We start from the raw sequence: 13,394 nt of genomic DNA, 5'->3' as shown, positions 1-13,394 counted from the left end.
ACCTGTCCTGTTCTCCACTGGTTCTCCTCACATCACAGCTCAATTTTTCTCTGACCATTCTGTCTGACATTATCCTGGCCTGTCCCTGATCTCTTTAGCATAGCAGGCTCATAACTTTATGGCTTGATCCGTCATACGAGTATTTCCTCAGCGTCCGAAATGTCATTGCGATTCATTGTTTTCCTGTTGTGTGAATCGACCGCTCTCCCGCTCATTGCGTCACGCCCGCCACGCCCATTTTCAGACGCGGAAGTAAAATTTTCTCACAAAAACGACTGCAGAAGCTTCTGTGGCGTGTTTATACGTATATTTTAAAGAAAATCTAGTTCCTACATTGTTTTTCTATGCATTGACTCGTTGGGTCCTCTAACCTGCAATATGCCCTTTAAAACAGACGCGAGTGATGTTTGACGGCGGCATCCGTCTTTGTAATGTAGGCTACACAATCTGCTTCAAAATCCCAGCGCTGTTGTCATCGTGTAAAGCCCGCCCCAACGTTTCTCCGTGCGTCACGTGACCAAACCGGAAAACGGGTCTCATCGCATCCGCTTGTCAGAGAAAGTGTTAACGGCCGTAAGAACTGACTACGATATCTATGGATATTTAAGGTAATCAGCTATCCTAACTAGTTCACTTTGTTATTGGCGTTTTATTCCATTTAAATATCTAAACGTTACTGTGAAGAATAAAAAATATAAAACGTTTAAATATTAATCTGCACATGTGAGGGATATTGTTTATGCTAATCTTTGCTCGCTCCTTTTAAGTTATCTTGAGTAAAACCGCAAAAAAATTCATGAAAAACATACAAAAGACCTGGACCGGAAGCGATTCGACCTGTTTTACAGAGAATGCGGAAGTAAGTTGTGCATAAAGACTATTTCAACGGATTGGAAATGTGCTTGAGTGAGCTCTTTGCCAGACTAACTTTCAAAGCAAATCTAAATTTGCCGGATGTTGTCTGGGTTTTAGCTATTGTCCCCTAAATGCATGTTCCTATGAAAGCCTGAATGCTAAGCTAACGTTAAAAGCTCAGCCGGATTCCAGGCCGCTGTGTCAAGTGTTGGCCTGCCTAGGTGTTGCTTACAACTGTGAATTCCCTTAACCTGAGGGATCTGTAAAACATTCCTGAGTCTTAGTCAGTGGTAGTCAGCTTTCATTGGAGGCACACAGCACCTTATATAAACCCTCCACCATGAGGAAAATGCATGACTTGGTTGCATTCGTGTGTTTTCGGAAACTATATAAAAAAAAGAGCGTATTGTTAATCCAATCAAGCTTTGAACATGGACGCTTGGACACAGAAGAAGTGTCTCCAAGTTACGACCTATGGGTGAGTAAAGAAAAGGCATGCATTTGTTTAAAGCACCACACGTGCGAGGCGACCCGGCAGTGGGACCAGGTGACAAAGTGCACTCACCTGATCCAACGTCAGAGAGCGGCTCTCTCTACTCTAGCAGAAACAAGCCCGGGCAGGTTGTCACGGCAACAGTGAACACTACCTGCGTCACCGGAATTCTATGTATGTGTGCGCGCGTGTGTGTGCGCGTGTTCAATTCAAGCAAAAGAAGCCTCATGATCCGCCTTGGAGAGAAAAAAGGCTGAGAACTTAAAGGAGTAGTTCACTTTAAAAAAAACTTTTGCTGATAATTTACTCACCCCCATGTCATCCAAGATGTCCATGTCTTTCTTTCTTCAGTCGAAAAGAAATTAAGGTTTTTCAGGGGTTTTTTTTCTTCCATATAATGCACTTCAATGGGGTCCAAACGGTTCAAGGTCCAAAAGACAGTTTCAGTGTAGCTTTAAATGATTCCAGACGATGAATAAGAGTCTTATCAAGCAAAACGATTGTTCATTTAAAAAAAAAAAAAAGCTCAAATGTTCGCCTTGCTCTGTTCTGTGTAGAGCGTTCGTGACTTTCCTGTCCGAACTCGTTCATCAAAATGAACGAATCTTTTTCCGAGTCAATTAGCTCATTTCGTTCGTTGAATCAAGCAAATGACACGAAAAAGATTCGTTCATTTTGATGAACGAGTACGAACAGGAGAGTCACACAGAACAGAGCAAGGTGAGCGTTTGAGCTTATAAAATTTAAACTTTGTTATTTATTAAATGTGCGATCGTTTCGCTTGATAAGACCCTTATTCATTGTCTGGAATCGTTTAAAGCCCTTTGAACAGTTTGCACTAAAACTGTCTTTTAGACCTTGAACCGTTTGGTTCCCATTGAAGTCCATTATATGGAGAAAAATCCTGGAATGTTTTCATCAAAAACCTTAATTTCTTTTCGACTGAAGAAAGAAAGACATGGACATCTTGGATGACATGGGGGTGAGCAAAAGTTTTTTTTAAAAGTGAACTACTCCTTTAAAATTCCCCTTACGTTCATGTCCGATGTTGAGCTTGTGTTTTACTGCTATTGGCCGGAGAATATTACGGATATTATCTTAAATCTGAAACAATGGGTTTATTTCTGAGCATTGTGACACTGCAACTCTCTCAAAAGTGTATGCAGTAAAAGAAGTTTCATATTTGTCATTTCCATTTGGCCGATATAGTCAGGAGATGTTGATATAGTCAGTGAGAAAGTGGACGCTTTGGGCTGGAAACCAATTCCTAATTAGAAACTGGAGTTTAAACTCAACCATGCCCAACCTCAAACTAATCAAACAACTTAACCACATCACGGGTCACATGCAATGTCACACGGACGCTTCATTTCTCCTCTGAGAGGAAAAGCAACGAGAAAAAGTTTGACTTGAATGGAGTATATGAGACGTTCTGATGCTGAAATGTCTTGATTAATGTCAAATTACATGCAAAGAGCCTTGTGAAATATTAAACTGAACTGTTTCACAGATGCAAATGTACTCCTTAACGTCCACAAAGATAAACCTGTTCCACAGAAACAATCATGAAAAGTCTTTGATACCATCAGTTATATTTAACACCGAGGCGCAAACTGAAACCTGCCTTCTCATTATGCATCATCTCACACATTCATGTCACATTTAACTTCTAATCAGAGAGACGCACACAACCACTTCCTTACTGTCAGCTTCAATCAATCCCTTTAATTCCCCCTTTCTCCCATTTAAACGCTTGATTAGAGTCTTTCCCAGCAGTCTCTCTCAGAGCTCATAGTAAACATCCACACAATAGCCATCGCAAAGAGGGAGCCATTGTCGCTCAGTGTTTGCCTTCTCACAGAGGAATCTCTTTCTTTCAGGGCCGAGGGACTGTTTTTCCCTTTTCCCGCCTTCATCAGGGGTGGTCTGAAGATAACCTCACCGAGAGGCGCTGATAGAGATCAGATTTGGGAGGACTGGCTGGAGAACGGCCCACTAAAACACTCGAGAGTTGAGATAGATATATGATGAATGCTTATGAATGGGGAAATGTTGCAGGGTTATCTTCTTTAGATGATTATGTGAAGGGATTTACTCGCCCCCATGTCATCCAAGATGTCCATGTCTTTCTTTCTTCAGTCGAAAAGAAATTAAGGTTTTTGATGAAAACATTCTAGGATTTTCTCCATATAGTGGACTTCATTGGGGACCAAACGGTTCAAATGAGAGTTTCAGTGCAGCTTCAAAGGGCTTTAAACGACACCAGACGATGAATAAGGGTCTTATCTAGCGAAACGAGTTTTATAAGCACAAATGCTCGCCTTGCTCTGTTCTGTGTGACTCCTGTTCATCAAAATGAACAAATCATTTGTTTGTTGAATGAACGAAATGACTCGAAAAAAGATTTGTTCATTTTGATGAACAGGAGAGTCACGAACGAGCATCACAGAACAGAGCAAGGCGAGCATTTGAGCTTATAAAACGTAAACTTTTTTATTTATTTTTTAAATGAGTGATCGTTTCGCTAGATAAAACCCTTATTCATCGTCTGGTGTCGTTTAAAGCCCTTTGAAGCGGCACTGAAATTGTCATTTAGACCTTGAACCGTTTGGACCCCATTGACTTCCATTATATGGAGAAAATCTTGGAATGTTTTCATCAAAAACCTTAATTTCTTTTCGATTGAAGAAAGAAAGACGTGGACATCTTGGATGACATGGGGGTGAGTAAATTATCAGCAAATGTTTTTTTTAAAAGTGAACTACTCCTTTAAGGGATAATTGGACAGGCTGACTGTTTTGACTTTTTTTTTAGCAACCAGAAAATGTACTTTATTATACTTTAGTAGTCTTTTTTAAAATGGTATAATGTAAACTTGCTCTGCTAATACTAAATGTAGTGCCATTGTGAAACAATTTTGTACAAAGGCAACTAATCATAAACTAGTGCTTACTTTGGCTGTTTAAACAGGCTCTGTCCAGTTAACGTTACTGACTTTTATATATTAATATGCAAATAATAACGTTGGCACAGGGTTTGCAACTGTAAAGTGAAATTTAAAAATATCTAAAATATGGTGGTTAACAGTATCAAGTGTAAACAGTCCATTACATGCCATTTGAGATGAATGGCTAGGGGCAGATTATTTATATGGTTAGATATTGAGGGAAAGATACTCCAGATGATTAACAATAAAATTTAAATCCACTATTTGACGTCATGCTTTGAAGTTTATCTAGGGTCATCAACCATGCTGAGTCCAGACCTGTTGTTTAATCTTTTTTATTACGTTGCTCAGCATGAACAACAGCTCACGTGTGTATTGTCTTCAGGGTCGATGTGTTTGGTGTCATGACCTGCTTGTAATTCGACACCGATTCCTTCCTAATGTAACTAAAAAGCATGAAGTTCATTCAATACAATATAACATTTTAACCATGTTTTAAAGACGTCTCTTGCTCATGATCATTTATTTGATCAAAAATACAGTAATATTTTGAATATTATTCCAGTGTAAAATAATGGTTTTCTATTTGAATACTTTCCTGTGATCAAAGCCGAATTGTCAGCATCATTACTAGTCTTCAGTGTCACATGATCCTTTAGAAATCATATAATGATTTATTATTAATGTTGAAAACAGTTGTGCTGCTTAATATATATATTTTTTTATTTAATAGTTTTAATCCTTTTTTAGGATTCTTTGATGAATAAAAAGTAAAAAAAAAAAAAAGAATAGAAAAGAAAAGAAAAGTAGAAAAGAATTTTTGAGAGAAATTAATAATTTTAAATGTGTTAAATTGACCAAAAATGTGATGTAGTAAATGTGATAGTAAAGATTTATATAGTTAGAAAACATTTCTATTTTAAATAGGCTAAATCTTGTTCTTTTTAACTTTTTATTCATCAGTAAATGAAAATCAATTTAAGTTAATGTCAATGAAAAATATTACAGGTTATAAAAAAATATTAAGCAGCACAACTGTTTCCAACATTGATAATAAATCTGCATATTAGAATGAATTCTTAAGGATCACTGACTCCGAGGAATAGACTAATGATGCTGAAAATGTAGCTTTGTATCACATTTATAAATAATATTTTAAAGTATATTAAAATAGAAAAACATTTTCTATTTTATAATATTTTACAATATTCCTGTTTTTTCTTATAAATAATATGTTTTCTGTAAATGCACCCACGTTGCATTTTCAGTTGTTGTTGAGCGGTGACGCGGTTGTTGAGGCCACGCCCCCTGCGCTTGATGCGTGACTGTGTGTCGTTCAGTCCGTGACTTCAGTCAGCCAGGTCTCAGCGGTTATATGAACTGATATGGCGGGGGTTTGTCACGACATCCGCCGCTCAAATGTGTAACACAACGCGCTGCCGTGAGAAGAGCCGAGCGCGTCTGCGTTTCTCATGCAAATCGGTTCACAAGGGCGCCTTTAAATCTCCCTTCCTCCATCCTTAAACACACAGGCACGCACGAGTACAGCTCGCTCCTTCAAAATGTTGCCTATTCTTAGTCTGGTGGTATAAATGTAAAATCATATTAGGAGCGTCACACGCTCAACCCACTCCTCAATTTCATTTAAACCAGGGTTTAGCTATTTCCTGCTTGCATGTCAGGTGTCTTCTACTTTATAGCCCTCTCTCACGGAACTGGGACGAGAAGTGAACAGCAGTCACGCCATTGCCTGATATGGAAGCGACACAGTGGCAATCAGCTTTAATTGATTGGCGAGATTGGGGTTAACGCGCGTGTGCGTGCAGACAGCACGAAAAGACCATTTGGTGTTTAGGTTCCCTGGGAGGCACAAATCCCTCAGGGCTGAGCGCGAGCCTGAAGACTTGTGGTGGAAACAAAAAAACAAACCTCAGCAAGCCTATTTATTGCACAAAGGAAAACATGCCCTGCTAGTAGGCTATATATGACAGATCAGTAAACAACACGGCATGTAAAAATAATAATTGATGCACGCGGACAGCCTACAAATAGATACACATTTGGCACACATTTTTATGTTATTAATTATTTAACTTCATGGTCAGCTCCATCATGCTATTTTCATACAAGAAACAACGACCATTAGCCTACATGCTATTAAATGGCATATGGCCATTTAGAACAACAGCAGGGACCAGGGTAAGTAAACAATGACTTAATTTTCATTTAAGGGTGAACTGTTGCTTTAAGCGGAGATTGATGTAGCCTGTTTTGTTCGTAACATTTTAGGATTTTTATTTTCTGAAATAGCATAATCAAAATTAGCTTTGTTTGCTCAATTGTTTGCTTTCTCTGTTATATGCTGGCCATGTCTTTCTGACGTTTCCAAGAAAATGTTTTAATCCCTCAATAAAAAAAACAACAATCTTACAAACATTGAAAAATAGCATCCACAGATATACAAATACAGCAATACATCAGAGTATAAGGTAAAACCATATTAATTAGAAGCATATGCAATACCTATTTACAAATCAATAAAACAGCATTCATTTTCTTTTAGTCTAGACTCCACCCATTTCTTCCCACTCTCACGCCACAGCACGCACAGGATCGCACGCAAACACTCAGTCATATCCTAACGCACGCAAACACACTCATTCAGTGACTTGTCCTTTCGGCAAGGTTCTATTTACATTACACACTTCCCCACACACATAGCGTGCCTGGATGAACTCTATAAACGCAAGCTCCCAGTCCCGCGGGCACACTGCCATTACAGTGGTGGCTCCCTATTGGATTAAAGGGATAGTTCACACAAAAATGAAAATTCAGTCATACTCACCCACCCTCATTTAGTCCAAACCAGTCATTTTCATTCACCCTCAGAGCACAAACTAAGATCTTTTAATTAAATCTGAGCATTCTGTCCCTCATTGACGGCTAGCCTACGCAAATAATGGAATCTTTGGCGCTTCAAAAAGGCCTAATCCATATGAATTTTCTGAAGAGACTCGATCACTTTATACGATGAAGAACAGATTAAATTTAGGCTTTTATTCACATAAATATTCATCAACTAAGAGTTGTGGTAAACAAAAGCTCAAATGTTGTTCATTCAGGTGTTACACAGCTTGAGCTTCAGGCTCTCGTGTCTTATTCGCTGATGAATATGTCAATGAAATCTGTTCAACATATTTAGCCATCGTGTCTCTTCAGAAAATTTTGACTAAACCGCTAAATTCATATTTTTACCTCTTTATGAATTTTCCGAAGCATCAAATTTTCAGGTTGTGTGACTGTCTCAATGGAGGGACAGAATGCTCTCAGATTTCATCAAAAAGATCAATTTGTGTTCTGAACTGAAGATGAACGAAAGTCCTATGGGTTGGGAGTGTATCATTTTCATTTTTGGGTGAACTATATCCCTTTTAACACATACAATCAACTGATTAAAAAGCGGTGCAATATTTCATATATTAACGACATCTGTCATTTGCCTACTATTTAATCATGACAGGATAAAAATCCAAAGGAGCCATTACACACAGAAAGAGCTGGAGTAAATCCCGTTGCGTGTCTCCCAGGGTTTAGCATAGAGAGACACATAAGGTCGGGGTTTCGAGGATTTTCTCTGAAAAAAATCCCCTCAAAGCCCACTTGTTTTATTTTTATCACACACATCCGTGCTATTCTGCTGTAAATGCGGATCAGCTATCACGAAGGCGTGAGCAGTCGAGCTAATCAGCCTTTTTAGACATGATTCACATAACTCATACTGTCAAAGAAGCGAAAAATGGGCACGACAATATCTAAGGAGGATCCTTAAATAAATACAGTTCTGTCAGTGCGTGGGTCGGGTATGTGAATCACTCATGCGCTCCGAGAATACTCCGCATTCTTCTAGTCTCTACGTAACTTGAGCAGTCGTCATGGTAACTACGTAACGCTTAAGTTTCACCTCTGAGGCGTGCTTTTCACGCGCATTGATTTATACGACTCGAATTTAAGAGTTTTTGTAGCAAACGGACAAAATAATGGGTATGTAAATACGTTTTTCCATGTAGTAACTTGAGTCTCTTCACTAAACTGTTCTAAACTGAAAGCAATCAGAACGTTCACCACATATGCAAGTTTTAGTGTTCACGCTAAGTTTAGCTAGCATGTTTTGTTATGCTTCTTTGGCTAATCTCTTTATGAGAAAAGGATTTAGAATGAAAACAACACGACAACTAACCCTGCTGTATTAAAAGCCAAATGTTTGGAATGGAATGAGACTAAATAATATTACATTTATTATTGCTCTTGACTGTTATGTGTGATGTTATTTTAGTATCATTGAGCTACTACTATCATAGTTTTTAATACTATTATTAATTTTCATGTATTTTTTCAGTTAACTTTTATTTTATTACATCAGTAATAAAAGTGTTTTTTTTTAAGTTTTTGTGTATGTGATGGTTTATCTGTAAAGTAAAGTCAGTAAAATTAGCATTTTTCCCCTTCTATTCTATAGAGAAGATCCCTAGGGAGAGCGCTGATAAAGAGGAAATGGAGATACACACCCCCTCATACCCCCTACCCCTGGAAATACAGCAGGTAAATAACATTAATTTCAGTTTTACACCCCTGCCGTGCAGATGTAATTGCATAGGTTCTCAGTTTTGTTGCTATTACACTCCATCATAATTACACACACTTCACATCTCTGCGTGACAGAGAGGGAAGTTTGATATTTTGTGATCCGTTGTGCTCCGGGGCAGCTGGCAAGAGATACGAGAAGACCAGCATTCATTCTGTCTGATTTATCAGGTGCCTTTGTGTCCTGAAGAGGTCATGTTGCACTGGGTTGTTCAAAAGACGTTTATTAACCAAATCTTTTGACATGGTTTTTGTACCATTAAACCCTCATTACAAACAAAGGGTTTATTTAATTAAGCTCCAAAAATGGCTTGTTTGGATTTTGCGGGGTGACGTCACATGGGCAAATACATTTGCATATGACTGCCTCCAGAGCAAGACATTGACGAATAGTTATAGATCATCACGTCATAGGCCCCGCCCACTGGCGTTCAGTCACTTAACGGCCAACATTCGCCTACATTGGATGTGAGCGTTGCGACAAAAGCAAATAGAGCTCATTATTATCACTGACACTGTCTACACTGATACAGCTGCACGATTCATCTTTAAAAGATTGTGATCTCGATTCAAATGGCCACGCGAACTTTCTTAAATCCGTAAATGACGCGATTGAAATCACAGAGAAAATTTCAATCTGTTTGCGCTGCCGCTGAGCCAGAGAGAGCAGCTTCACAAACAGTCTTTTTTTTATCACACAGTATCATTATTTCTGTCTTACAATAATTCACATCATCACAGAAGTAGGTAAAAGTTTATAGTTCAGATATAAACACCGAAGTCTACGGTAGCGATCAAATTAGAGTAAATCACCTTTTAAAACTAACGTGACGCTTCAAATTAAGATTGTAGCAATTACATCATTACACCAGTAGGTGGCGACAAGTGCCTGATAAATTCGTTTGCCGTTAAATCATCGAGTCTTCATGAGTCATTGAATCATTCATACAAACCAATTTCTAAGAAAAAATGAATCTCAAATTAATTGAATATTTTAACTGAGTGCAGCAATTAACATTTGGTCAGAACCATTAGTAAATTATATGCTTTTCGTGGTAGAATCATGTTCCATATTTTAAAGAAAAAAATTGGAAGAGTCCATTTTGTTGACTACATCCCGGCATCAGGAACAAATTTGTAATGGCGTCCTGGATCGCGTCTGAGAATGATATGTTTGTTCAGAGCATTTGACGGTAGCCAATCATAACAGTGGCAACCCTTAAAGGAGCAGCGCCTTAAAACAGATCATTTCAGACTGAAGGTCAGAATGAGGATTAAAAAGGATATTTTTTGCTCTCTGGTTTCTCAAAGGAACTGAAACTCGACATGCGCTGACCATGTTTATCTCAGAAAATATATTTTCTGGCATACTGTAAGTCACATGTACACATTTTACCCTAAGATGTGCTATATAGGGAGGATCCCATCCCAGTTAAATGAACATCTAATGGGATTGTGTTTTCTCCGGCGTGCTGAACACCACAGCTCAAAACTATTATCCTTGGGCTATAAACTTATGTCTCATAAATAGTGTCTTTCACCCAAATCATGTTTTTCTCAGATGTCAAACAAAACGTAAATCTGACATTTAACAAAGAGATATAGGCTACTCTTCCTGATTGAATTCCCTTGCTGTTTTTTCCTCCCTGGCTTTAACCCACATCCGCTTTTTTAAAACGTTCAGCCTTTCCACTATTCATTTTTGATGTTAGCGTGGCAAGTGGCTCCACTGTGACAAGAGAAATGATGGAGATCCCACTATGGTGCCTCTCTCTAGCTCTGCTTCTCTCTAAATAATGAATGGGACGAAAAAAACAGCCACATTTTTCAACCTTAGGAGACATGAGGGATAATGGCAGCACATGTTGCGTGTTCAATGGCATGAAAGCATCCTCAGCTCGCCCCCTCTCCATGCACTAACAACACCTTCTCTCGCCTCTCACCTGTCTCTGCTGTGCATCTTAGGCTGGGTCCCAAAACAAACTCCTCTGCAAGTATATACTGGCTTTGGTGTGTGAATTATACATTATAAGTTAATAGGAGCTGGATGAAAAGCATGGGCTTTAAATGGCATGTGATGTCAAAATTTGATTGAGGATTGTTTTCCATCCTGAACTCCATATGGAGACACATGTATGACATATTTATTAGAGGAAGCCTTTCTCATAGCGACTGACTCATACTTTTACAAGTCTCTGAGTTAAAGTTAAGGGGGATTTCCTTATTCATTGAGTCATACATAAAATATTGTTAAAATTTTACTGTTTTAAAAAAAGAAACGTACTTTTATTCAGCAAGGATCATTAAATTGATCAAAAGTGACAGGAAAGACATTTGTAATTTTGAAAAAGTCCTATCGGTTCAATCTTTTGAACTTTCTATTCATCAAAGAACTCTGAAAAATGCTGGGTTGTTTCAACCCAAATTTGGGTCAAATATGGACACCCAAATGTTGGGTTAAAAATGTCATTTAAAATGTTAACCCAACTTCACGGTACATTTTTTAAATTTCATTTTAACCCAACATTTGGCTTTGTCCATATTTGGCCCAAATTTGGGTTGTAACAACCCAGCATTTTTTTTTTTAGAGTGAATACACAAAGATAATATGATGCTGAAAATTCAGCTTTGCCATCACAAAAATGCAGGCTTGGTGAGCATAAGAGTCTAGACTTCTTTTAAAAACATTACTAATGAAACTTTTGAACGTTGTATATCTATGTTTTAAATGTGTTTTAGAGAACATTTACCTACACTCTAAAAATGCTTTGGGTAAAATATGGACAAACCCAAACGTTGGGTTAAAAGTGTATTAAAACATTTAACCCAATGGCTGGGTTTGTCCATATTTGACCCAAAGTTGGATTAAAACAACCCAGCATTTTAAGAGTGTAAACTATAGATGACCTCTGCATTGCTATATATATTGATCTATAGAATACCACAATGTGTTTTACTCTCTGGTTCCACAAAGGAACTCAATTTATTTAAATATAATTATATATTTTTCATGGCTAGTACACTGGGTTGTTTTAACCCAATTTTGGGTCAAATATGGACAAACCCAGCCATTGGGTTACATTTTTAAATTACATTTTTAACCCATTGGCTGGTTTTGTCCATATTTGAGCCCGACTGATAAAGGATTTTGAAGGCCGATACCGATACAAATATTTTTGGGTTTTAAAATCCGATATATCGGCCGATATTTGTATTTTTTTTGTTAAATATTGTTGGATTTCACACACGTGTAAAAGAAAAGCTAACTTTACTGCACAAGATACGTTTGATACTTTTTCTCTATGTCTAAATGTTCACTCCTCGCAAGTATAACTTACATTTTACAATGCAGGGACTGTAACTAGAGATATGCTAGTTATAAATACATTAATAATTACTTTAATTAGGCAGAAAAAGTTCATTGTGGTTTCCAAGCTCATTAATGTTAACGTTAGCGGTCTTCCACTGATGATAGTGGCATTAGCTAGCTTTGTGGTTAGCTAGTCTATGATGAGCCATAATTTAGCAATAGATGACATCATACTGCAAATTGTAAAACATACATTTTCAATATAACAGGCCAAGGAGAGATGATCGAAGCGTGTTTCGTCCGTTTTTATTTTATTTTTTAAATATTCATTTATCGGCCATTATGACTGCCGATACCGATATTTTGGAAAATGCCTAATATCGGTCTGGCTCTAATGTATAGATTATGGATGAGTTGTGAAGCTTCTTTTAAAACTCAAAGATTCATTGAAAAAGCCATTGCAAAAAAAAGAAGTGTTCTTATTTCTCTTGCATAAGAACAATGGAAAACAGCGCTCCACCCCCATCACTTCCAGCTTGTTTGTCTCCATGTGTGTTGGGCTGTGGATCAACATGCGGGCAAAGGTGATTCTTCCCAGCCACTGCGCTTCTTCTCCTTCCACGCGAGCATGTGTGTGTGAAGGCAGAAGAGGATGGAGGGAATTGGGAGAACTCATCCAGGCGTCAAATTCACCCATGACTGCTGAAGGCCATCGTCTGCCCCAAGTCCTATAGTCTACAACCCCCTCCCCAATTCCCCAGTCAACGGCCATCCTGCTGTCGTGTAATGTGTTGGCACTGTGGGTCCAGATGAGAATCTCAGCATCGGCTCATGGTACAGTGAGCACCACGGGGGGTCTTTATCACCATGAAAATCCACAAAGCTGCAGTCACGAACCATCCTCTCATTCACGTGGCCCACTCACTCACTTGCTTGGAAACATAATTTAGGGAAATAACATGATCAGCAGTGTCCGAGAGTATTTCATGGCTAGTAGGAGATGAGAGTATGAGAGAGGCAGAAATTGACACTGGAACCAGTTTTTCTGGAGTAAATAGTAATTCTTTCATATTTACTCACTGTCCCCCCAATAACCCGGATATGAAGAGAGTTTCAACCAGTAGGCCTATAACAAAAAGTGTTTATGA

General features: G+C 38.3%; 1 protein-coding gene across 1 annotated transcript in view; it reads left to right on the top strand.

Annotated features, from left to right (window-relative positions):
* The first annotated feature begins 8,243 nt into the window (after positions 1 to 8,243).
* The window catches only part of lekr1 (Leucine-, glutamate- and lysine-rich protein 1), a 99,990-nt gene continuing 94,839 nt past the window's right edge, over positions 8,244 to 13,394 (top strand). Inside the window, exons 1-2 of the mRNA XM_039684028.2 lie at positions 8,244 to 8,336; positions 8,812 to 8,894. Of these exons, the coding sequence (XP_039539962.2) occupies positions 8,333 to 8,336; positions 8,812 to 8,894 (87 nt within the window). The 5' untranslated portion in view covers positions 8,244 to 8,332. The remainder of the gene's footprint in view (positions 8,337 to 8,811; positions 8,895 to 13,394) is intronic.

Source organism: Pimephales promelas, chromosome 10 (assembly GCF_988280905.1).
Source record: "Pimephales promelas chromosome 10, fPimPro1.hap1.1, whole genome shotgun sequence".
In the NCBI taxonomy this organism is placed as follows: Eukaryota; Metazoa; Chordata; class Actinopteri; order Cypriniformes; family Leuciscidae; genus Pimephales; species Pimephales promelas.
This window is presented reverse-complemented; position numbering and strand designations above follow the sequence as displayed.